This window comes from Cottoperca gobio, chromosome 3 (assembly GCF_900634415.1).
Source record: "Cottoperca gobio chromosome 3, fCotGob3.1, whole genome shotgun sequence".
In the NCBI taxonomy this organism is placed as follows: domain Eukaryota; kingdom Metazoa; phylum Chordata; class Actinopteri; order Perciformes; family Bovichtidae; genus Cottoperca; species Cottoperca gobio.
In genome coordinates, this window is record NC_041357.1 from 1252501 (window position 1) to 1280000 (window position 27500).

General features: G+C 40.2%; 2 protein-coding genes across 2 annotated transcripts in view; both read right to left on the reverse strand.

Annotated features, from left to right (window-relative positions):
* c3h16orf87 (chromosome 3 C16orf87 homolog) overlaps positions 1-10795 on the reverse strand; it is an 11812-nt gene extending 1017 nt beyond the window's left edge. Inside the window, exons 1-3 of the mRNA XM_029457246.1 lie at positions 10234-10795; positions 2833-2932; positions 1577-1756 (exon numbers count right to left, since the gene is read on the reverse strand). Of these exons, the coding sequence (XP_029313106.1) occupies positions 1577-1756; positions 2833-2932; positions 10234-10299 (346 nt within the window). The 5' untranslated portion in view covers positions 10300-10795. The remainder of the gene's footprint in view (positions 1-1576; positions 1757-2832; positions 2933-10233) is intronic.
* A 560-nt stretch (positions 10796-11355) lies between these two features.
* vps35 (VPS35 retromer complex component) overlaps positions 11356-27500 on the reverse strand; it is a 20842-nt gene continuing 4697 nt past the window's right edge. The window contains exons 3-18 of the mRNA XM_029462677.1: positions 27149-27158; positions 23839-23934; positions 22886-23009; positions 21802-21984; positions 20897-21116; positions 20091-20174; positions 19733-19842; positions 19322-19418; positions 18819-18967; positions 18304-18511; positions 17049-17204; positions 16694-16816; positions 16423-16602; positions 13836-14075; positions 13275-13418; positions 11356-12835 (exon numbers count right to left, since the gene is read on the reverse strand). Of these exons, the coding sequence (XP_029318537.1) occupies positions 12656-12835; positions 13275-13418; positions 13836-14075; positions 16423-16602; positions 16694-16816; positions 17049-17204; positions 18304-18511; positions 18819-18967; positions 19322-19418; positions 19733-19842; positions 20091-20174; positions 20897-21116; positions 21802-21984; positions 22886-23009; positions 23839-23934; positions 27149-27158 (2304 nt within the window). The 3' untranslated portion in view covers positions 11356-12655. The remainder of the gene's footprint in view (positions 12836-13274; positions 13419-13835; positions 14076-16422; positions 16603-16693; positions 16817-17048; positions 17205-18303; positions 18512-18818; positions 18968-19321; positions 19419-19732; positions 19843-20090; positions 20175-20896; positions 21117-21801; positions 21985-22885; positions 23010-23838; positions 23935-27148; positions 27159-27500) is intronic.

Here is a 27500-nt window from a genome sequence, read left to right on the forward strand (position 1 = left end):
AATATGGTCATGCCATTAAAATTATATATATATATATATATATATATATATATATATATATATATATATATATATATATATATATATATACACATACATACATATACATGATATATATTTAGATTGCGTCTGAGGCGGCCCACACAGTGTCAGACTGAAAACCGCTGATCTGGGGTATCCAAAGTCACAGAGGGCGTCAAGTGAAGTCAGGTACCAAACCACCGACAGCTGACAGGAAGTCTAGACTAACAGCTACAATGTAACACGTTTGTTTAAACTCCAAACTCTTCTCAGTTACAGCAGAGTCCTGCTGTAGTCCTGCAGGTCGGCGAACCAAAAAGCATTGTGGAACTGGTAAAGAATACAATTACAGAAATTCACAGGTGGGGGCACGGGGTAAAAAGAACTAAATGCGGGTAAGAACAAAAATATGTTTTTTTTCTTAAGAAATCAGAAATGAAGATTCATAATGTTGTCATACAAACTATTATCAATAACGTACAGTAACATTGTGTGAAATAATCCACCCTCCCTCTGTCTGCACGTTTCTGTATATGTCTCACGTCAAGATATTGAAGAAAGATAAATGTAATAATTTCCCCCAAAAAATGATCCAACCAAATTTTCAGTTTCATTCCATATTTGTTGGCGTTTGGCCTTTTTAGAAACAACATTTCCACTGCGGTCAAACAACAGTTTGCTCTCCGGCTTGCTGCCCACCAATAAGCACCTGTGTAAACGGGAGGCTCTAGCAGCAATCCAACAACACCATAAATTACATTTATATAACCACAATAACACAAAGTCGACAGACATTTGAAGCCTCATTCAGCACAGTCTGGCCATCCTGGACACCGTCATTAAGCGCAGCCAGTAGAAGAGACTTTTCCTCGGCTGGATGTGTGATTCCCGAACAGAGAACCAGCTTACACTAGAGTAAAAATAAAGCACTTTAAAGTGAGATCAGATCCGATGAGTGAGAACGTTCAGATCGCTAACGATAACATAGAAACTGTAACCAAGGACTGGACCACTGTGACAACACAGAGACACATCGAGATGGTTTACACACTGCTCAAGTCCGATGTGCAGGCAAAGCTACACATACAAAAAGTTGATGGCACTAGATTTAGCTGTCAAAAGTCATCTATACAGGTGCGCCTGACATTTAGAAAAAAGGCACGTGTATGCTTGAAACCCCGCCCTGTACTCCTCCTCCAGCGACATCACAACCTTAAAACATACCCAATTCATTTGGTCAAGAAAAATATAGTGGTGTCCGTTACACCTATACCTATTATTTTATATAATGTATAATGTACAGTACCGGTATATAATATAATACAATATAATTGTTTGGGTACACCTGAATGATGTGCTGGTGTAAATAAAGTAAAGCATCCTGTGTGAAAACCTCCCCCTGCAATACTCCAACAGGACCCTAAACACTTCAAATAATAATCATCGGACAGATGACAATTATTCCCAGTAGAACAAACTCCGAGTGTATTGTTATCTGTTCCATTCAGTTAAGGATACACCTCACACGAAAACTGTAATAACAAACTTCTTTTACCTTTGTCCTCGTCTTGTTTCTTCAGCCCCACAGTTTTTGGTCTGCCCCGTCCCCTCCGGATGGGATCTGATTGGCTGTTGGCCCGGGATCTTCTCCTGTTCTCCATGTCATTGGTTAAAGAAGAGTCTATCCTTTCTCTGCGAATGCGCTCTGTCCTCCTTCGCTTAAAATCCAGCTTGTCTGAAGCAGAAAATATGGATAATAAAAACACATCACTCTAATTTGTGGGTTAGGCTGTTTCCAGGCCAACAACCCTGATTTGTTCATTTCAAAAATGTTTTTTATTTCCAGCTGAAACAGCTGAAAAGCATTGCAGAATGTATCAGGTCATGTGTCTAGTATACATCAGAACAGAGGAAGGGCTGCCCTGCACCCTGCCTGTCAGGAGACGAGAGGGATCTGTTCTGAATTAAGCCGTTTGAATTTCCTCATGGTTTAATACAGCTCAAAAAGCTTAGATCTACTCCCCATTAGTCATTATTTCAATTGAAGGCTAGTATGACCATGTGCAGTCAAAACTCTACGCATTAGCTATTGTAGAGTGACAGTTGGAAGTCAAATATTAAATCCACCTTAAAACAAACAGAAAATAATTGCTAACAAACACCAGACTGGAGAAAAATAAAAACAACTCTTCCCCAAGACCCAGACGGCTGCTTTAGAGCAGAGCAGCAAGCTCCTTAAAAACATGTTCACTACTGGGCTGTACCTGTACCTGTACCTGAATCTGTTATTCTAATCGGATCTGGCTGACTTGTTAATTTTTTTCAATAATGAATTGCCGTAATTTTCAGTGATGATTCCTACCACATTAACTTGGTTAAATGTAGTCCCCAACAGTTTTATAATGAACCGAAAATATTTTTACAACGGACGCTATTCCTACGTGGCGGTACGCTTGGAAAGGCCCGGGGTGAAGGTGGCTGGCGGCTCCGGACATGAGCCTTAAAGCAGCTCTTGCCTAGACCTCGCTGCTGCACTCTCTCCCTGCAGTGAAGGATGTGACCCCCTGCCCCCTGATCAACCCGGCGGACTGCTCACAGCAGCAGGGGTCTGCGACAATGTCAGCAACCCACCGGGCCGTCTTGTTTAGCATGCTTAGACAGGCAAATACTTTACAATATAGATAACAACACTGAAAGATGTAATCTAATGAATACTACTTTGCTTAACACATATTTAGAATAACCATAATTTATAAATTATCATAGAAAAGAAGAAGCTAATTCATTAGCTTTATGCAAGCTGAACCTTACCTGCTATGGCCGGAGAAGAGCGCTCATTTAATTTGGCATTTAGGAGTTTTCTGCTAATAAACACATAACCACACGGGCAGGACTTGCACGCAACAGGAATCTAGAGAGAATCAAACAGGAAACATACAGAAGATGTGAGGACTGTGAAGGCTTTGCCCCTTGGGGAAGGGGCAGTGAAAATGTTAGCTTTAGCCCTATTCACAGGGGCCTAATATTACCTGGGACCTCTAGTAACTTGTAATAGTTTTTAGGTTTTCTGTGATCTTAATCCTGTGTGTATCTGCCCATATCTCGTCTATCTATAAGTCAAAATTCCAACGCAAATGACCTCACATTTTGCCAAACACAGGGGTATATATAGTGATAATGAGTCCTTCTCAGTGATTTGGGGTCGTATTTTTGTTTTTGGAAGGTTTTTGTTTTCTCCGTGCCCTTTTGCTGCTTCTTTCTCGTGAATATATTAATATTATATAATATAATTATAAATGAATGTTTTGACAGCATTTTGGGTGCAAAATCAGGAGGCTCATCTCGCTACACAGCATGGAGATCTATTCACACCGGCACCGGAGCAACAGGTCTTTGGAATATTTATAATATTAAATATAAATATTATAGTTATTTTTAATATAAGCAGAAGTGATGCATCCTCAGTAAATTTGAGACAAAACAGAGACATGGAGGGTCCCTGCTAATACTAGTCCCGTGGAAATAGGGCCTTTGACCAAAGGATGGCACAACAGAACAGCTCATAGAATCAGCAAATATAAAATGATTCTGCCTCTTGGAGCATGAAGGTTCAATGTGTAAAATATGCTAGAATTTAAACTTAAAACATTAAAACAATGAAGATATGATTATCAGCAGAATGTGAAGAGGTAACAGTGATGACGTTATGTCAAACACGTCTCTGTGTTGTGTTGCAGAGATATCTACTGCAGTTAGTATGCTAACAGCTAGCTGTGTTCCGTCCAGTCTGTAATACCACTTGTTCCTCTGGAGGTGATAGTGAGTCAGTGTAGCTGCAGTCTGCCTCAGTACAGAGAGAAGAAGTACAGCTGACATTATGAATACTCGAAGTAATATAAATACAGCACACATAATTTAAGAAAAACACTCATTCAAACATTCAAATGTCAGGCTGCCATTGCAGGAAGTACTGTACACTTTATTTGGCAAAAAAGTAATGGTGTGTCCCCCCCGACATTAATCTGGTGTTTAGTTGCTGCACATTGCCCTTACCTTATCCATGCTGTTGTCACTATGTATCGCTATGCATATAGTAAATGGTTCATTTAAGTTAAACAAAAGATCAGCATTAAACACAGTCTGGCGTTTTGCATAACCAGCCTGATAATGTTCTGTCTGGCAAGCGATGTGATCAGTGTTACATTTCCAGCAATGGTCCCTCTGTGTACCAATTTGCAGCCAACAGAAGTGGCAACCTCTGGCTCTGAAATGTGAAGTTAATGTGGAAGTGCATTAAGTTTGCATCTTTCTAATATCCAAAGTCTCTCTGGGAACCATCACCTTATCGTGGTGGAGAGGTTTGTGTGTCCCTATGAACCTGAGAGCTGTGTTGTCTGGAGCCTAGTGCTCCTGGTAGGGTCTCCCAAGGCAAATTGGTCTCAGGCGAGGGGCCAGGCTAAGAATGGTTCAAAAACGACTTAATGAAAGAAAGGGAAAGGAAAGGAGAGACCCTGCCCGGAGGAAGCCTGGGGCCCCCGTCTGGAGCCAGGCCCAGAGGGAGGGCCCGACAGCGAGCGCCTGGTGGCCGGGTTTACCACTAAGCCTGGTCGGGCACAGCCCGAAGAAGCTACGTGGTGCCTCCTATCCATCCATCCTGTGGACCCACCACTCATGGGAAAAACCGCTGGGGTCGGGTGCGCTGTCACACGGGTGGCAGTGATGGTCAGGGACCTCGACGGACCAGACCCAGGCAGCAGAGGCAGGCTCTGGGGATGTGGAACGTCACCTATCTGTGGGGGAAGGAGCCGGAACTAGTGCGGGAGGTGGATCGCTACCAGTTGGATCTGGTGGGGCTTACCTCCACGCACAGTTTTGGCTCTGGAACCGTACTCCTGGATAGGGGTTGGACTCCATTCTTCTACGGAGTTGCCCAAGGTGTGAGGCGTCGGGCCGGGGTGGGGATACTCACTAACCCCCGGCTGAGCGCCGCTACGTTGGAGTTTACCCCGGTGGACGAGAGAGTCGCCTCCCTACGCCTTCGGGTTATGGGGGGGGAAAACTGACTGTTGTTTGTGCCTATGCCCCAAACCGCAGTTCTGAGTATTCAGCCTTCTTGGAGACCCTGAATGGAGCCCTGAACGGAGCTTTTCAGCCATCCCTATGGAGGTTGGGGGCATTGAACCTGAGTGGGCGATGTTCAAACCCTCTATTGCTGAAGCTGCGGTGATGAGCTGTGGTCTCAAGGTCTTAGGTGCCTCAAGGGGCAGTAACCCTCAAACACCGTGGTGGACCCCGGTGGTCAGGGAAGCCGTCCGACTGAAGGAGTCCTTCCGAGTTATGTTATCCGGGAGGACTCCGGAAACAGTTGCAGGGTATCGAAGGACTAGAAGGGCGGCAGCTTCTGCCGTGTCAGAGGCAAAGCAGCGGGTGTGGGAGAAGTTCGGAGAAGCTATGGAGAAGGACTTTCCTTCGGCACCAAGGTGCTTCTGCAAAACCATCTGGCACCTCAGGAGGGGGAAGCGAGGAACCATCCAAGCTGTGTACAGCAAGGGTGGGACCCTGCTGACTTCAACTGAGAAGGTTATCGGCCGGTGGAAGGAGCACTTTGAGGAACTCCTGAATCCGACTAACACGTCCTCTATGGTAGAGGCAGAGCTGGAAGCTGATGGGGGATCATCGTCAATTTCCCTGATGGAAGTCACTGAGGTAGTCAAACAACTCCACAGTGACAAAGCCGCAGGGGTTGATGAGATCCGTCCAGAAATGCTGAAGGCTTTGGGTGTTGAGGGGCTGTCTTGGTTGACACGCCTCGTCAACTATGCGTGGAAGTCTGGGACCGTGCCTAGGGGTTGGCAGATCGGGGTGGTGGTTCCCCTATTTAAAAAGGGGGACCAGAGAGTGTGTGCCAACTACAGGGGTATCACACTTCTCAGCCTCCCTGGTAAAGTCTACTCCAAGGTACTGGAAAGGAGGGTTCGGCCGGTAGTCGAACCTCTGATTGAAGAGGAACAATGCGGATTCCGTCCTGGTCGTGGAACAACAGACCAACTCTTTACTCTTGCAAGGATCCTGGAGGGAGCCTGGGAGTACGCCCATCCGGTCTACATGTGTTTTGTGGATCTGGAGAAGGCGTATGACCGGGTCCCCCGGGTGATACTGTGGGAGGTGCTGCGGGAGTATGGGGTGAGGGGATCACTTTTGAGGGCCATCCAATCCCTGTACGCCCAAAGCGAGAGTTGTGTCCGGATACTCGGCAGTAAGTTGGACTCGTTTCCAGTGAATGTTGGCCTCCGCCAGGACTGCGCTTTATCATCAATCCTGTTCGTGACTTTCATGGATAGGATATCGAGGCGTAGTCGTGGAGGAGAGGGGTTGCAGTTCGGTGACCTGAGGATCTCAACGCTGCTCGTTGCAGATGATGTGGTCCTTATGGCATCATCGGTCTGTGACCTTCAACAGTCACTGGATCGGTTCGCAGCAGAGTGTGCAGCGGTTGGGATGAGGATCAGCACCTCTAAATCTGAGGCCATGGCTCTCAGCAGGAAACCGGTGGATTGCCTACTCCGGGTAGGGAATGAGCCATTACCCCAAGTGAAGGAGTTCAAGTACCTTGGGGTCTTGTTCACGAGTGAGGGGACGATGGAGCGAGAGATTGGCCGGAGAATCGGAGCAGCAGGGGCGGTATTACAGTCACTTTACCGCACCGTTGTAACGAAAAGAGAGCTGAGCCAGAAGGCAAAGCTCTCAATATACCGGTCGATCTTCGTTCCTACCCTCACCTATGGTCATGAAGGCTGGGTCATGACCGAAAGAACGAGATCACAAGGTACAAGCGGCCAAAATGGGTGGCTGGCGTCTCCCTTAGAGATAGGGTGAGAAGCTCAGCCATCCGTGAGAGACTCGGAGTAGAGCTGCTGCTCCTTTACGTTGAAAGGAGCCAGTTGAGGTGGTTCGGGCATCTAGTAAGGATGCCACCTGGGTGCCTCCCTAGGGAGGTGTTCCAGGCACGTCCAGCCCGGAGGAGACCCCGGGGAAGACCCAGGACTCGGTGGAGAGATTATATCTCCTCTCTGGCCTGGGAACGCCCCAGGATCCCCCAGTCGGAGCTGGAGGATGTGGCCCGGAGAAGGGAAGATTGGGGTTCCTTACTGGAGCTGCTGCCCCCGCGACCCGATCCCGGATAAGCGGTAGACGATGGATGGATGGATAATATCCAAAGTCTGATTGTATAGAATAAAATGACTGTACTTCTTTATTACCTCAGTAAGCATTTTCCTCATGAGTTTATGGTCTCAATTGCTAGTTTCTACTTCTTCAATACAGCATGATGTTCATTTAGCAAATTAGGGTCCCATTTAGAGTAAAATAGGACGATAAAGCAGCTTATGCATTAGGGCGTGGTTACCTTGTGACAAAGAGGGTGAGGGTGAGCTAGGCTCCGATATGTTCTGTTGACGGTCAGGTCCTGCTTTAGTTACATTTATTGCTTGTTAATCTGTTCTTTAATTAAACATTACACTGCATATGGACATCAGCATGGATCTTTTTTTTTACGTGCCACAGTAAAGAGCCTACTTTAACCTCTTTTTTAAATTGGTAATAGTTGCTACAATGTCTATGCATTGCGTTGCAGAGATACCTCCTGTAGTTAGCATGCTAACTGACTAGCCCCCGCCCGTCCAGTCTGTAATATCACTTGTTCCTCTCGAGATGATAGTGAGTCACTGTAGCTGCAGTCTGCCTCAGTACAGAGAGAAGAAGAACAGCTGACAGACTCAGGGGGGTCAACATCACATCCATGATCCATTACACCAGGGCTATTCAACTTCATTAGCAAGTGGGCCGAATAGGAATATCACTGGGGGTTTGTGGGCCACACAATACTTTGTCAATCAATCACTACAAACAATTCTTATTTACAGTAGTGTTAATAGTTACATGAAATGAACGAGTCACGTGCATCCCTTTTCTTCACTTTAATTGTATCACCATAATTCATTGCAGAAAGCAACCAGCCTAAACTAAAAAGTAGGAAAGCTATGGTTACAAGGCCTTGGTTTTATTTATGCTATACATGCCAGCCCGGTTTGCAGGCAACCTCTTGCGGGCCAGAACAAAGTTCAGAAGGGCCGTATTCGGCCCACGGGCCTCTAGTTGAATAGGCCTGCATTACACCATAGGTCTTCAACAGGGGATCCGCAACCTTGTCCGCAAAATTGTTTGTAGATAAAGCAAAAAATGTTTTAGAAAATATATATGTATTTTTTTGTTGCACATTCACATCCTCCCCACCCCCCGTCGCACATAACTCCGACAGCACCCCCCCTCGCACAGAACTCGGACAGCGCACCACCCCCCCTTCCTTTGAAGCAGGGGGTTCCTGCTCCACACTACACCAGTTTGGGTGTTCTTGGCCTGAAAAACGTTGAAGACCCCTGCATTACACAGGTTAGACCCAGCGCTCCATCAACCCGCTGTGACTCCCAGTGCGGGGATTTTTGACGGCCGAATCCGAGCAACTGGAGCACCCGCTCCCCTCCCAGTACTCGGCGTGAAGGAGGCAACAAAAACACGAGTATAGCAACACTACAAGAGAGATACATATGGGTGATGTAATTATGAGGTAATGTGATTATGTCAATTTGTATGCATTTTTAGTTTGAATGTGTGTTGTGATGGGGATGACATTGTGTGACAGAAATTACTGCATGTGTTGGAAATGACAGGTCACAAAAACATTTTTAAACAATGTTCAGTTTTATTGTCCTTGTGTTATTTACCTTGTGTCTTTGTGCTGCAGCCATGCGCTCTCCTGTCACATGACTATGGCTGTGATCACCAAGTTTAAAAACTTTTTAAAAAACTCACCAAATTCACACTTTTTATAAAAAAAGACATGAAATACTAATATATCTTACAACACATGATACATTTAATTAAAATGGCCATTTATGTATCATTTGTACATACAATTAATATTAGGTCAATATTAAATTCAAAAGGTTTGAATATCCAAAATCAGGCACAGGGACAAGTGATAAACAGAATACACATAAAAGGCCACTTTTTTATGTAATACAAATAATGACTGGTCTATGATTTAATGTTTATTTTGGTGTTAAGTGAGTGTGACAAAAATAAAAAATAGGAAATGTGTTTTTGCTTTTCTTATTTCTACCAGGGACACAAAAATTACGATAGTGTATGACCAATATATATTGATACTTTATTGATCCCGAGGGAAATCTTTAAGAGAGATATCTAGCTGTAGAATACAATACACAATATAAAGAATACTCTAGAATACAATAAATATGCCAAACTACTACAAGTAAAATATAAGCATAAGATAACATGCTATAGTTGTTTTTTAATAACTCATGGTTTTGATGATTAATTAATTTAAATTGTTTGGAGCAAGTTTAGAGGTGAGATACTGCGCCCTATTTCTTTGGAGCAGCTGGCTCGGAACTACACATTGAACCTTGAATGGCGAACCCGATCAAATGTTGAATGATGACATTGTGGAATAGTTACTAGTATGCTATTTTTGAATCATCAGGAGAATATTAGCTGTAGATGTGTTGCTGTAATTCACCTTTGGCTAAAAATGTCCACGGCCACAAAATAAGGACAGCCCTGACATACTACAGTATGCAATGATCATGCTAAATTCCATCCAAATCTCTTATCGGCAAATGAACATGCTGTAAAGTAATCCAATGGCCTATAGTATGGTGAAATGTGCATCACAATTCGGGACACAAACACCCGAAACACCACGTGTCTCAGTGATATTTAACTTTTAAACTAGTTCCCCAGCTTACGTCCCTACCGGGTAACGTAAGAACCAATATTCTTGGGTAGACAACTAACGTTACAATAACAAAACAAAACATGACATCTACTCAAATGTAATGTGTTGAATACAAATTTCTCAAAACGCTAACTGCATAAACACTATGTGTATTAATGTGTCATTAGATCAACCTTTCAGAGAACTTGAAGGCTTTCTTCGCGTCACAAAAAACCAAGAGCTGAGTTGTTTCAGCTTTTCAGTAGGATACCGTCGCTTACACAACGTGTGCAGGGGCTGCTTGCCTCTGCAGCCCATCTCTGCCCTGGCCTTCTGTGTGATGCCATGTTATCAACACAATTACATACGCAATCAGAAACAACGTTCACAAATGGAAAATGTATTTTTTTTCTCACCTGTTGGTCGCATTCAGGACAAGATTTAGTAGCCATTTTGACTTTCTTTGTTTTATTTGCCGACATAGTCCGTTTCCTCCAGCTGTACAATAGCTACAACTTCTCTCTGCGATACATTGATGGCAACTGATTTTCTCCAAGTACAGTAAACACGTGCATGTAAGAAACACAGCGAAGTGGCTCGAGGATAACGCACCTTTTACAAGCACACAGACATTACAGTATACTAACAATGCTAAATCTGCGAGCATGCGCAGGGAGAGTCCTTCTGCTGGTGTGTTGCATTCATGCTCCATGGGAAAAACGGTACAAAGGGGCTTCACAATATTATCTACAGCCTTCAGTTGATAATCACAAGAGGGAAACACAGAGGACAAGACTAGTACTCACTATTTGCTTGGATGGACTGGAATGATTTCAAATACAGTACTTGTGTCCACTGCAGCTTGGTGTATGCAACACTTTTGTAGTAAATAATTATGTAATGTATTTTAACGTATTATATGAGTTATTGTATGTGTGGATTTCCAACTCTTCATCTCATGTTTTCTGAAAGCATTTCAACATTCTAACATAGTTGATTATAATGAGCGTCATTGGTGAAATGTGTTCAGGTGGGAACTGCACCGCTGAAGTCGTCTCAGGCTCCTGCACTGCTGAAGTCGTCTCGTGCTGCTGCCATGTGAAGTCCTTCTCAGCTCCTGCATTGCCAAAGTCGTGTTCGGCTTCTTCACCACTGAATTTGGCTCTTGCTAGACCATCACCTGCCTCTGCTCCAAAGTCGACAGCAGCCTGACCGGTAATAGAAGCGGCATGTCATAGGCCTCAGGGCTTTAGCTGTTGTCATTCTCACAGGCATATGTAATTTAGCACAACACCTGCTGGGGTCTTTCTGTATGGGGTTTGCATGTTCTGCCTGCGTGGGATGTGTCCAGGTGCTCCAGCTTCCTCCCACAGTCCAGACATGCATGTTATTTTGACTACTCTAAATTGCCCCGATGTGTTAGCCTTGTGATTGACGGGCAACCTTTTCCTGCGACCGGTTGTCGCCTGCCTTTCGCTCAATATCAGCTTGGATATTATAATCATATGCGTATGTAAAATTAACAAAATGCAAATATGTATTGTTAATTTTAATTTTATTTCAGCCAATGACAATTGCTATTTAATCTGCTTTTTTTCTTTATCTGATTTACTAGTGGGTTTACATACAGGTTTAAAAAGGGGGGAGAAGAATCAACAATAATAGCTAAGAAAGAGAAATCAGCAGACTGTCTGATACTGCAGCACACATGTTCATCATTAGCTACTCAGTAGGCAACTTGTCAACTAGCAGACAGACTTGAGAAACCCCTGCACCCCCACACAGATTCATCTGAAAAGACTGAGCAACAGGATTTCATTGATCAACAAAATTATGGAAAAGTCAGACATTGTAGTTGGTGGGGTCCATAGAGTGAACTGAAAACCAGGCCTTCTAGTACAAGCACACTAAAGCATGCAAACACATGCTGCAGTTCTGAACCTGTCAATCCATTGGTGAGAAGTCCAGAAATAAACAAGTACATGAAATATGGAGTCCAGAGAGATAGGGAGACACATCTGATGTTATTAAAAAAAGCACTGCTTTAGTATGAAGATAGGATCCCACCTGCAAATGACTAGATCTGTGAGGTTATTTGTAATTTCTTTGCAGCCCAGCTGGGATGGCAGAAGGATTGAGGATCATGCACAATTCCACACAATATTTAACTGAATTGACTGTCGAGATGAACAGATGGTCTGTTCTAAAACATTCAACATTGTTTGTGCCATTCCTGTGGGGCCAAAGTTTGCGTATGTTTCCCTTCGGCTGGTCTTAAGTTTGGTTAGTCCCAACAGGTTTCAAACTTGCCTAAAAGCCATCCTAAAGAGCAGCAGAGTTATTGATTATTCAGAGTTGGAAACTAGCTTGTATGCAACACAGCTGTAAAAGCTCTACTCCATTCTGTAGCTGTAATACACCCACTTCACAATATGGGAAGATGTGAACAAGTGAGGGGTTGATGACTCAGGGGAAACACCTAGAACAGCTAGTAAGTCTACTATTGACAATAAAATGATAAAGGTTAAAGACAAAATAGTCAAGCAGGAATTTATAAAGGAACGGTGCCTTAAACTTGCCACAAGTGCACATTAAAGCTAAGTGCAGTGTTGATGGCACACGCTTCTTAAAATGTAACATCTCCAGCCTGCTGCAGAAAACACTTCCTGTAGTGAGAAACAGTGAAGAGGAAATTATGCAGAAAAAAATAATAAAAAGGAATGAGTTCTTTTAGCTCCTCTTGACATTTATTTTTATTCCCAACCTACAGGTTGAGATTGTATGTGTTCTTGTGAGTGTGTGCCATTTTATATTTATAATATAGTGACACATCTAGTTTTAAAGGACCAGGCCCTCATAGGCGGGACCCTCGGACTCGGGGGATTCTCTCTGCAGGCGAAGATGCTCCAGTGTGTTGTGGAAGTGTTTGTTGATCTGCTCCGTTTCCTCACTGGCCTCCAGGTTGGGAAGATCTTCCCTGATCTTCTGAATAAGCTGGTTTAACACCTGGACAGTCACCTGTATGGGCGGAGGAGCAGGGACAGCATATGAGTTAAGAGCTGACTGTTTCACATCATATGGAAGCAGCAGTCTACACGTTTTGAAGGTTGAAAAGTGTGACCATACTCATTAAAAGCCATCAAAATAACACAACTGAAAGGTAACATTAGTGAACGGTTCACTGTATAAATGCACATATTCAAGGAGTCTAAACATTGTGCTACAGAGCAATGCTTTTAACAAGTCGCTCACTTTGCTGGTATCGTGCACAAGGACTATTCTGCTGATGGATAGTTGGTGGCAGTAACGCACAGACGTGTAGCAATGTGCCAACAAAGGCAGTTCAAAAAATCTCTGTCTAAATTTCAGAAGTCAGGTACCTGCAGAGAGACAACAGTAACCTGGGAACTTAAGAGCATGCTAACTGTCTTAAACATGTAGACGTGTGTTGTCCTACCGCATCGTTTTCCCTCTCATAGAAGCAGACGTATCTGTTGAGGATTTCAATGAAAAGCTGGACTTGCAGCGATGGGTCCATACACTGGTTGGCAATCTTCAGGGCTTTCTTTAGACACTCCATCACCCGCTTACCATCGCGGATCTAAGAATGTAACAGTATCAGTACTTAGCAAGGACAGCTGTAGAAACATTTATGATGATCTAGCAAACTTACAGGGCGAGTATTATATTTACTACTAAAAGATCATTGTTGGAAAATCTAAACTAAAAAGACTCCTGTACTAATACTTCTAATAATACTTTTCTGAAGCCCCCTGGTAGCCTCAGGGTTTAACATGTTGACCATGTCATGGTTACATGTACGTGTATTTTAGAACAACTGTGTTTCCTCCTTGACTGTGGAAAGCTGCAGGTCATCATGATGGTGAGCTCCACTTGCTGTGGATGCCATGAAATTAACAAGCCTTTACTCAGTGAGTTTACTGCTAATCACATTTAGTTCCAGATTTAAAATTAGTTTGAAATGGAATGAGAAAAAAAAAAAATGATACCTACACACCTCTTCACCATTTTTGTCAGTGCTGTGACCTGACCAGAAGAGATGTGCGCAGATACTGACGGCTCGGCACTGGTCGGGCTTCTTCAGCAGCTTGGAGGCAGCCAGCGCACACTGAGTCCTCAGCGGCTCGTGGTTTTCCTCGCTGAAACATCGCATTCGCTCAAAGGTTCCAATGATCAGTGTGATGGCTGCCAACTGGGCTTTAGAGTCACTGATCTCATCCTCGTACAGAGAGAAGGCCTGGTGGGGGGGGGGGGGGGGGGGGGGGGTGTTAGAAGAAAAGCAAAGCATGTGAGAAGAAGAGGGCTAGGACAGGGTTTGCTTGTTTTCAATATTTGAGATTCAAAGGGGGAAAAAAACATCAGTAAATCACCACGATTGCCTCGGAATGTTTTGAATAGTTTTCGGTCTTGGGTTGGTCGCCTAGTTTTCAATATTACTGCACTCAAGTTGCTCAGTGCTACTTTTCTATGAACCAACATCACAAACTCCCACGGAATGTTTACATCCAAGGCCTAAGTTTAAGTGTTAGCAAATGCACAATTCCCATTCATCTTTTTTCTTTCTTTTTCATGTACAGTATATCTCAAAAGTGAGTACACCCTTTAGATTTTTGCAAATATTCTGTTATATCCTTTCAGGGGATAACATTATCCTACTGAAACTTTGATATAACTTAAAGTAGTCAGTGTGCTGCTTGAATAACAGTATAGATTTATTGTCCTTTGAAAATTACTCAGTACACAGCTGTTAATGTCTAAACAGCTGGCAACAAAAGTGAGTACACCCCATAGTGAACATGTCCTAATTGTGCCCAATGATGTTGTTTTCCCGCCCTGGTGTCATGTGACTCGTTAGTGTTACAAGGATTCAGGTGTAAATGATAAGCAGGGCTGTTAAATGTGGTGTTTTGGGCACAATTCTCTCTGAATGCTGGACAACATGGCACCTCATGGCAAGGAACTCTCTGAGCGGCTGAAAAAAAGGATTATTGCGCTTCACAAAGATGGCCTTGGCTATAAGAAGATTGCCAACACCATGAAAATGAGTTGCAGCACAGTGGCTAAGATCATACAGCGGTTTTCCAGGACAGGTTCCACTCGGAACAGGCCTCGCCAGGGTCGACCAAAGAAGTTGAGTCCACGTGCTCAGCGTCATATCCAGAGGTTGGTTTCCAAAAATAGACGTGTGCGAGTGCTTCCAGCATTGCTGCAGAGGTTGCAGAAGTGGGATGTCAGTGCCCAGACCATACGCCGCACACTGCATCAAATCGGTTTGTATGGCCGTCGCCCCAGACAGAAGCCCCTTCTGAAACCGATGCATAAGAAAGCCCGCAAACAGTTTGCTGAAGACAATGAATCCAAGAACATGAGTTACTGGAACCATGTCCTGTGGTCTGATGAGACCAAAATAAACCTGTTTGGGTCAGATGGTGTCCGGCGTGTGTGGCGGCACCCTGGTGAGGAGTACCAAGACAAATGTGTTTTGCCTACAGTCAAGCATGGTGGTGGCAGCATCATGGTCTGGGGCTGCATGAGTGCTGCCGGCACTGGGGAGCTGCATTTCATTGAGGGACACATGAATTCCAATATATACTGTGACATCCTGCAGCAGAGCATGATCCCCTCTCTTCGGAAACTGGGCCGTAGGGCAGTTTTCCAACATGATAATGACCCTAAACACACCTCCAAGATGACAACGGCCTTGCTGAAGAAGCTGAAGGTTAAGGTGATGGACTGGCCAAGTATGTCTCCAGACCTAAACCCAATTGAGCACATGTGGGGCATCCTCAAGAGGAAGGTGGAGGAGTGCAAGGTGTCCAACATCCGTGCGCTCCGTGATGTCGTCGTGGAGGAGTGGAAGAAGATTCCAGAAGCAACCTGTGCAGCTCTGGTGAATTCCATGCCCAGGAGGGTTAAAGCAGTGCTAGATAACAATGGTGGTCACACAAAATATTGACACTTTGGGCACAATTTAGACATGTTCACTATGGGGTGTACTCACTTTTGTTGCCAGCTGTTTAGACATTAACAGCTGTGTACTGAGTAATTTTCAAAGGACAATAAATCTATACTGTTATTCAAGCAGCACACTGACTACTTTAAGTTATATCAAAGTTTCAGTAGGATAATGTTATCCCCTGAAAGGATATAACAGAATATTTGCAAAAATCTAAAGGGTGTACTCACTTTTGAGATATACTGTAACTAAATCTCAACTGACTGTCGCTGCCTTAAATCCAGTGTCCTCCCCACTAAAGACTGTAGCCAACACATTTTTTCCAAGATACTGATATTTCTGTTTACATACATTTTCAGTTAAATATGTGGCACTTTTAGTGTTCTTTAGTTTCTCATCTACTGTATATATAATGTGGTTCTGAAGGGAGAGCAACACCACCTGTAGCTTTCCCCCCAATCATAGACCTTTGCACATGAATCTATGGAGGCCAGCAGAAACTATACAGCCTAAACATCACATTCTTACTCCGGGTCACTTTCCCTCCTGTGCTTTGGTTCACAGGGTCAGATGCTTTCACTACGTAGCACGTGTACACACAGTGGAAGAGTTTGATTAAACATTGTACCTGTGACATGAACTCATAAGCTACAGTCTCGTGGTTCTCAAAGCCAATCTCGCCTGCAGCCAGCGCTCCCTGCAGGAAGAGTCGAAGAGGCAGCTCAGCAAGCTCGGCCTTGATAAGAGCACTGATGGTCTGGTGGGCGAAGGAAAAGATCTTCTGACATTTCTTTTCCCACTTGTCATCCTGATGGGAGACACATTTGGAATCATTAAATAGGATGGACAAAACCAGAAATTCAGCATGTGAGATGTGGTGAAAAAGATTGATTGCACACCGATGAGGAGTTTTCTTTGTATCTGAAGGCCAGCTGGTAGGCAGCGAACACCAGAGGAGGGAGTGTGTATCGGATCCTTAGATTTCCACCCGCACCAAAGTGTTTCCGGGCTGTGTTCAGAATCTGACCACAAAGTAGAGTGTTAGCTTTAATGAACAACAGCACAGACATCGGGGCCCATCAATCACAAAGGCAGCTATAGAAACATCGGAAAACATGTTTTGGACCCAAAGCATGCTGTAGAGTTTCAGATTCAGATCTAAAATAGTCAGCAGTAACAGAGCAGGAACAGATTAGTATGTATATATCTATTAATTCACTGGCATGCTCCTTTAATGTTGAGGAAAGGACCCACGAGATACTGTTGATCAGGATCTTCAGAGTGGAGCAGATGGATGAAACGACCCACAAGGCTCTGCTCCTCAGCAAAGTCCTCCGGGTCAGGGTCATCAGCTGGCTGGTCTGGCTGGTCCTGGATCAGTGTGGATACCAAGGTCAAGATGGAGTCCACCTAGAGAAACCAGGGTGGGAGGATTTCATGTACTTTTCTACAAATGTCCTTCCTGCTCTTGGCTGATGGGTCAGAGTGAGTAAGGGACAGTAGGAAGAGACGGCCACACTTCAGTAACTCAACTGAATTAAACGAGGCCTTCCTTTTGTTAAATAACAATGAACATATAGATAAATATTTCCTTTCAATATGAAAAATAAACATGCCATGTTTTAAATGTAACCCAAGTTTTCCCATTTTGTCCAGTGAATGTGTATATTTTTTAAAAGCATTGTATTTTATGTCTGCATCTGCCAGTAGGCATAATAATATGTTCAATACACTACAGGAGAGACTATATCGGTATCAACAATGAGCCAAAATGAGCAAAAAATCCACTATCGTGCATCCCTGAATGCTGCCGTGTAATATGAACGGGAACGTGAATATTAAGATGCTTTAATGATAACAAAGGAACTTCAGATTGGTCTTGTAATATGAATATCACAGACCAGACTGACAGGTTTGTATTGAGCAGTGCTACAGAGGTTTCCTAGTATACATTACTCTAGTATACATGAGTAAAGCTTGATTCATGTCTGTACGTTAAGGGGTTACAGCATACTTAGGGATCCTACTCGCAGCAGTTACACCAAACACTACCACAGAGCTGACGTGTGCTTCTTCAAAAATGCAGCTTCACATCCGGGAACCACAAGAACTGTGGTAGGTCAGCTTGTGTTTTCTCCTGTAGAGATGGTGGATAGTGAAGGTGATGTTAAGGAAGCTGAACAAAGATTCAGCAGACTTCTCCTTTTCAGGGACAATTATTAGTGCTTAGTCTGTCGCACAACATCACAAAGTGAAGGGAAATAGTTACTGTGAGGAATAAAATTAAAGCAGGACAGGTACGACACTGCATCGAGTGTTGTGGGGTGAAATCGGACACTACACTACTGAAGCGGCAATCTACATCCACTGCCAATGTTGAGTGGCAGTGAAGGGTGCGGAGGTCAGGGTGGTGTATGGGTGTGTTGCTTGTCTAATTTTCATGAATGCCCATCCTGTCACAAAGCAACAATGAATGTCCTTGGGCCTAAGTGGTAGTTAGGAATCTGACCTGTTCCTGTGCCAGAATGGTAGTGTTGTAGTCCAGGGTGTTGCTCAGCACATAGCAACTTGTGCTCTTGCGCGACTCGTAGTCGAAGTACTCGAAGAGTGGAGGGAAGTGCTTAAGCTGCAGCACAGTCAGGATGTTGTTGTAGGTGTCCACTGGGATCTTCAACAGTCGGGTGAGTTCCTTTGACACTGCGCTGCTGGTCGCTATGCTAGGGAAGGGAAAAGAAGGGAAAGGGTAAAAGTGTGATACACGAGTGTGAAAGCAAGCCAGGCAGAGTGAATTTAATCATCCCTTTTCTATCCTGCCTGTGATAAAAAAGATTAACATGGAGTAACAATGCTACTTGAGTATGACAGTATCCAGGCTTCTAATCACTGTCCAACACTGACATCCTTGCTCCCTCCTCTCTGAACGCTCCTGCCTTTGCTGTTTACATTCTCTACTGTGAACACCTCTTTTACTCAGTTACCTGGACAATTATTGTATTCCTGAAACCTCAGTGTAACAGGACTTACTGTTCCAAGTTGAGCTTGTTGAATATCTCCACAGTGCTCTCCAGGACCTTATCTACGTAGTCAACGCGGTCAGGGTAGCATTTCATGGCCAAGTTGATGAGAGAGACCTGGAGAGAGACCACGTCCTCTGAGGGCATGTCCTGGCGAGACTGGAGGAGGAGGAATCATAGAATGAGACGTCAGCAGGGTCGCTCCAACATTTGTTTGAAACTTAAAGTCATATAGCTTGGGAGGGAAGTTTTCCTGAATTATCTTACTGTAAGCAGTTGACCTGAATGAAAGTTAAATACTGACCAATGATTGGATGATTCTTCCAATTATTGGAGCTTTTTCTCTTTTGACCTATACCACAAGAGGGATATCTGACACCTTAAAATTGGCTCGCTAACGTTGTTGTCCCTGTTTTGATTATGTATCTCTCTGATTATGAAAATTGTTGTTGGAAGTGTGTGTGTGTGTGTGTGTGTGTGTGTTATAGAGCGAGTAAACTTCATATATCCTACTTGAATGACGGTGGCCACTTGCTGAGAGAAGATGTCAAACAGTTTGATCTCAGTTGGAATGCCAGGGCCATCTTCTCGATGAGCAAACAGAGCGAGCCTGAAAAACAAAACAGAACATCTCAGTGCATTCACACTGTTGAGGTCACTAACAGGGATCACAGAGGAAGTCTTGTTCATTCTTCTTTAAAGAGTGACTTCACACTAAATTCAAATTATTTTTAGATTGTAGATTACAGTCACGTTATTATACTATCTGTTGATCCTGGTCCCATTTTATAGTGTTGCAACAGAGGTAATTTACCTTTTCACAGAGAAAATCCAGTTATTCTATCCCAGTGAAAGATTTATGATGGGATTAACTGAGTTTCTATTTCCATTATCTTAGTTCATTTACAGTGAATCAAACTGTACCTGTCAATGAGGGCAATGATGATGTTCTTGACATTGACATGTTGATGGAGCTCAGCACAGGAACGTAGGAAAGGGTTGAGGGTCTGAAGGTGGAACTCGTCTGGGAAAACCTTAAAAGACAAGAACACTTTAGTTCAGGAGCTGTACTCTATTCTACTTTCACACACACATTAAAACCCATACCATTTAGTGAAGTTCCAGAAATTCATCAGTGAACCAGAGAATTACATTGAATCCACCCATCCTACTCTAATTTAAATATTTGGAATATCTGTTTATACATGTGTGTATAGCATTGAGGGGGCTGCACCTACATTTCATTGTGACAATAATAAACCCTCAAATCTTAGGTGTCTACCTGAATGATGCACTCCATCAAATACTCCTGAGCCAACGAGTCTCTGCAGTTCACAACCTGCTCCAGCACTCCAGAGAGAACAATCTGTGGAGAGAAACAAACAGAGGAAATCACATTCACACAGATGGCAAGTTGCCTAAATAGCTAAATGATTGTACAGTTTGTGTCCTTTGAATTCTGACATGATGAAGACGAAACGTCCTTTTGAAGGTTTGTCTACAGTATTCTGCACTCCTTTTTTATTAATTAAATGACTTGAACCACTTTTTCCGTTACATCAGGTAGGCCTACACAACCGTTTCGGAACAAGCAATTTAAAATAACCAGACGAATCTGATATAAAGTTTTATTTACTCTCGCAAATAAGTGTTGGGACAGAGAGCCTGGCGACTGGTTATACTGTGCACCAGCAGAGAATCGTAAAATAGAACAGATTGAGGACTTTGCTGTGCAAGACTCACAGAATGCTGTTCAGACGGGAAACAACCACAACGACCTCAGTGCTAAATGTAACTCACTGTACAGATGACGGCATCAGCCAGCCTAGAAACCAAGCATATGCCAAATGTGACATAATCTTACCTCTAAAACCAAACCTCATACTAAACTAACTTTAGGCCTTCTCCTAACATTGATTCTGATATTGGTTAGAATAAGATATAAACCCAATTATTCCCTATTAACTGAAATTATAATCTAGTTTTCACTAAACCATTGAGTGCAAACCAAAGTGTCACCACTGTAGACAAATATTGCCACTGTAAGGATCTAATCTCAAAATTAATCATTAGAAACAACAGACACACCTGCTTGTACTTGTCCACGTTGACACCCTCCAGCTGGCTGAGGCGAACAAGGTTGGTGCCCACCAGAATCCTGAGTTCTTGTCGTTCCTTTTCTCTCTTCTCTCGGTCTCGGCTGTGTCCCTGATGCTGCATTCGAACCCATAACTTGTTCATCTCGGCAAAGTTCAGAAGGACAAAGTCGATGGAGTCATTGATATCACCGGTCATATCCTCTGTTCCCCTGTGGAGAAAAAGCTACAGGTTTAGAACATGTCAAAACATTCAAAGACTAATTTAATTTCCCATCTTTTTTAATTTGAGAGCATGACTCCTACTCCCCATGACAAGCCCCTGCTTGTGCTTGGATTTGCTCTGCCTCTCTTCCAACTGCATGCTTGCACTCGGGTATGTTGTTGCCTGCACTCGGGTATATTGTTGCCTGCACTCGGGTATATTGTTGCCTGCACTCGGGTATATTGTTGCCTGCACTCGGGTATATTGTTGCCTGCACTCGGGTATATTGTTGCCTGCACAGATTTCCTGCGCTCCAGCCCTTCTCCCCACACTCAGGCTGCTTCTGTGTTCCGTTTTTTTCAGAATTCTAATTGTAAATAATTTTTGGGGGAAAATATTCAAACTTTCCACTACACTGATTGTCATAGACTTCTGATGTATCATAATTAAGATTGTGAAACCCTATCTCTTTCCTGATTTCCTGTCATCCCATTCCTGTGAACTTGTTGGTAAAGGCATAAAAGGTGTCTACAGTTGGTATTTGACAGAACCGGTCGATACTCAAAAGGTAACGTGACAGGGGGAAGGTCAGAAATCGCAGAGTGAATTCCAATGGTAGTATCTCAGGAAAGCATGCTATAGGAGAGTGCAATGGATGAGTGACACAAAGAGAAAAAGCTCGACTTGCTTACTCTGGCTGCTCTCCATCATCTGGCAGTATGTTGCGGGTGCACTGCAGCAGGTAATTTCTGAGGAAGAGGCCCCTGAGTGGGTGCTGGACACCACGACACATCTCGACCAGGTCCTTCAGAATGTCCTTACGAGACTGGGGGAAGGATCGAACGTACACCACACCCACTGTGATTAGCAGATAGCTGTGGAGAGAGGAGCAAAGCAAAGAGGCTTGGTCTGATAACATTCATATTTGCTAATATTTTTAAAAAGAATAAACGTCTACAGTATCTATGAGAGGCAGCAGATGTGATTGCATCTCTAGCCACATATCTAAAAATGTGGCTAGACTTTGGCTCTTGTCTCGTCAGCCTCACCTCCCAAACCAGCGGTACATGGAAGGCAGTGAATCTGATCACATGAGCCGCAGAGGGAGGAGAACAGGAGTACTTGTGATGGATTTAATGCCAAGAATATTAGCCATTTTATTTAGCTCCTCCTTATATAATCTCAAAAGCGTATAATATAATCTAAAAATAAGGGCAAACGGGAGGTGCATCCCGATCAGACGTTCGTACCACCTCAGCTGTCCACTTTCAACACGAAGGTGCAGCGGCTCTACTCCAGCCACCCTACGAAGGAAACTTATTTTGTATCCGCAAGCTTATTCTTTTGGTCGCTAGCCAAAGCTCATGAACATAAATGAGGGTCAGAACGTAGACGGACTAGTACATCGCAAGCTTTGTTTTCGGGCTCAGCTCCCTCTGCCCCACAAGGCTCTGGTACGACGCCTGCATCACTGCTAACTCCGCACCAAACCGTCTATCCAACTGTCTATCCATCTTCACACTGAGCTGACATGAAACAAGTGCACATAAATGAAATATTGTGTTGCATTCTTTTAAGGTGGGGCTGGGGGTCCTGTTGGGTGGGTGGGCCACCCCCCAAGGCAGGGGTGGGGGAAACACTGTTTTATAATGATTTACAACAATTTATTCAAATGTATTTTGTGTAGATTGGTGGAAGAACAAAACATTTTCAATTTAAAATAAGGGTGTGAATACTTTCTGAAACTACTTCATGTTTGATGAAGGTCATACTCACAGTCTGGGGATGATGTTGCCTGCGTACTGGACCAGCTCATAGAGATCTGCCACCTTGCGTCCTTTGGCAAACTCATCAGTCAGATAAACTTCTAGGTAGTGGAGTTCATCAGAGATAGCCATATCTGATAAGACTGTTAGGGACCAGTTCAAAGCTACCATGGATCACCCATGATTTTTTTTTTTTTTTTTACGCCATATACACCGTTAAAACTGTTTGAATACAACAATGGCACCAGAGCTGGCAAGACTGATCATCAATGCGGACCTATACCTAGGCTGGAAGCGATCCCCACTTTACTACAACTCTGTGCTTCTGTTTCTTTAGGCATTAAAAAGAGTGCCATTGGATCTTGTCTGGTTTTTACTCACATTGCATTAAGTTGAGCTTCTCTGAACATTCCCCTGCGGGAGCCTTTTAAATCTCAGTGGCTCAGTGGGCACCACCAGGCTGCAATGCTCACTCCCGATCCGCGATCACTCTCAGAGGTTTTGAGTCTGTATGTTTGAATGGTTATGAAGACAGGAAGGGAAAGAGTTGTATAGCCTTGAACAAGTTAAGGCCACCTGGATGGCTTTAGCTGGGCCAGCCTTCAGATTGGTCAACAAGAGTTGGGTTGGAAGATTAATGGTGACACATTCAGCTATCCAAAGTTATTTGTGGGACACATCTGATCGTTCTCATTCCATGATCAACAATCACATTAATCTCATCTAAACTGGCTTTAAGTGGACTAAAAATATTTAACTTATACATTTTTGTCAGATGTTTTTCTAAGACTCAGGCCGGCACTAGTTATAAGTCAAACAATGTTTAGCTAAGATTTAACACCAAAGTTAGCAGTCAAACGTTACAAAAATGTATGTGAAGTGAGAACAAATGTATCATTACATAGCCATGTATCAGTCTTAGTACAATTTCCAATAGGCATAAATTACAAAGGTTAAGGATACAGAGCTCATAGTAGCTCTTTGGAGAAAGCATGGAGGTCCTCAGCTCCCCCAGCATGTTAGAGGCGTGCTTCAAAGCATCCATAAGCTTGTCTTGTCCTGCAGCCGCACAACAGAGTCAAGTAATTAAGATGCATAATAGTCACAACTGAGGATAAGGCTCATAACATGAGCGCACACACTACATACATACACATATATAATATATATATATTTATATATAGAATATATTAAGATATATATTATATATATATATATATTATATATATTATATTATATATATATATATATATATATATCATAATATCATATATATATCATAACATACATACATATATACTATATATATACATACATACATACATATATAACATACATACATATATATATACAGACTACATACATATATACATACATACATACATATATACATACATAACATATACTATAAATATATACATACCATACAGAAAGATATAAATATATAGAGAGATATATAGAAACATAGATATAGATAGATAGATAGGATATAAATAGATATAGAGGATAGATATCGGATAGAAACATATATAGATACATGATATATATAGAGATAGATAATATAGAGATATATATAGATATATATATAGAGATATAGATATATATATAAGATATATATAAATATATAGAATAGAGAAATAGATAGAGACATATATAGAATACATATATAGATATATAGATATATATATATATATATATATATATATATACATATAGAATATACATACATACATAGAATATATACAATATATAGATATATATATATATATATAATATATACAGATATATATATACATAACATATATATATATATAATATATACATATACTATATATATATATATATATATATATATATATATATATATATACATAGATATATATATACACATACATATACATATATATATATACATACAGGATATACATATAGATGATATATAGATAATATAGAGAGAATAGATATATATATATACAGAGAGAAGAATAGATATATATATATATATATATATATATAACATATAGATAGAATAGAATATACATATAGATATATATATACAGATATATATAGATATATAGAAATAATATACATATATATATATATAAAGATATAGAATATAGATATACATAATATATATATATAGATGATATATAGCAATATATAGATACAAATAGATAGATACATAGATAGAGATATACAGATATATATAGATATAGAGATATATATACATATATAGAGATATATATATATATACACATAGACAGAGATATATATATATATATATATAGATATATATAGATATACAGATATAGATATATATATATAGATATATACATATATATATATATATATAGATAGACAGAGAATAGAGATATATATATATATATAGAGAGAGATAGATATAGATATATAGATATACTATATATATGTAGAGAGTGAGATATATGTATATATATATATAGAATATACATATATAGATATATAGATAATAGAGAGATATATATATATATATATATATATATATATACATATATATATATATAGATATATGATATATATATATATATATATATATATATATATATATATATATATGTATATATATGGGATATATATATAGGTATAGATATATAGGAGAGAGAGAGTAGGATATAGTAGATAGAGATATAGAGATAGAGAGAGGAATATAGAGGAGAGATCGTATAGAGACTCTATCTATAGAGGGCTCTATCTGATATAAGAGAGAGAGATAGATAGAGAGTGAGATAGATGTAGAGAGATCTATATAATAGATCTAGATAGATATAGAGAGATAGATATATATATATATATATCTAGACAATATAGAGAGAAGATAGATATATAGAGATTATATAGAGACAGAGAATATAGAGATATAGAGACATATAGAGATATATAGAAGTATAATTAGAGATAGATATATAGACACATAGATATCCCTCTAGAGATAAATATATGAGAGCTCATAGATATATATATATATAGATAGTGAGAGACATAGAGATACATATATAAAAGATATAGATATATATAGAGATATAGAGAATATATAGAGATAGAGATATATATAGATATATATAGAGATATAGATATATATATAAATATATATGACATATATATATAGACAAGGATATATCTATTATATATATATATATATAGTATATAGATATAGACATATAAATAGAGATCTAGTCTATATATAGATAGATTCATATATAGAGAAATCTATATCTTATAGATATATAGAGATATCTATAATATATATAGATGTAGATATATAGACATATAGTGTATCTAGAATATATAAATATATATATATATAAGAGATATATATAAATCTCTATATCTATACATATATATATAATATATAGATATCTATATATATAGATAGACATATATATAATACATATATATATATATATATAGATATCTATATATAGATACATATTAGAGAGATAGATATAGACATTATACTAGATATATAAATATCTGACAGTAGATAGATATCTATATATATATATATAATAGATATATATATATCTATCTAAGAGATATATGATATATATATAGATCTAGATATTATATAATATATATATATATATATATACACATATATCTATCTCTATATATAGATATATACACACACATACATTACATTATATATATATATACAGTATATATATTACACAACATAGATATATTATATATACATCATATATATATAAATATATATATACATATACATACACATATCTATACACACATATATATATTATATATATACATATAGATACACCTATATATACACACAGATAGATATATATATATATACATATACATATATATATATACATATATTACATATACACATATATATATATATAATATATGTGTGTATATGAATATAGATATATATATATAATATAGGTGTGTATTATATGTATATTATATATATATATCTTATATATATAGTGTGTTATATGTATATATATATATATATATATATAGTATAATATATATATATAATATCATATAGATGTGTGTGTGTATGTATGTATATATGTATGTATGTATGTATGTATGTATGTAGTATTTAGAGATATATAGAGATATAGATAGAGAGATATAGATGGATAGAGTATAGATATATGATATATAGATATATAGATATAGAGATATAGATATGAAATACCTATATATAGAGATAGATATAGAGATATATAGATATAGATAGATATTATAGATCAGATACCTACATATCTCTAATCATTAGATAGATATCTAGATATAGAATATATACATAGAGATATTATATAGATATAGATATATACAGACATATAGAGAGAGTAGATATAAATATGATATATAGATATAGAGAGATATAAAGATGAACAAAGTATATATATAGATAACACACACATAGATATATATATATATATATAAATATATATAAATATATATATATATATATATATATATATATACATATATATATAGAGATAGATATATTATATATAAGATTATATATACACACACATAATATATATATATATATATATATATAAATATACATATATATATATATATATATATATACAGATACA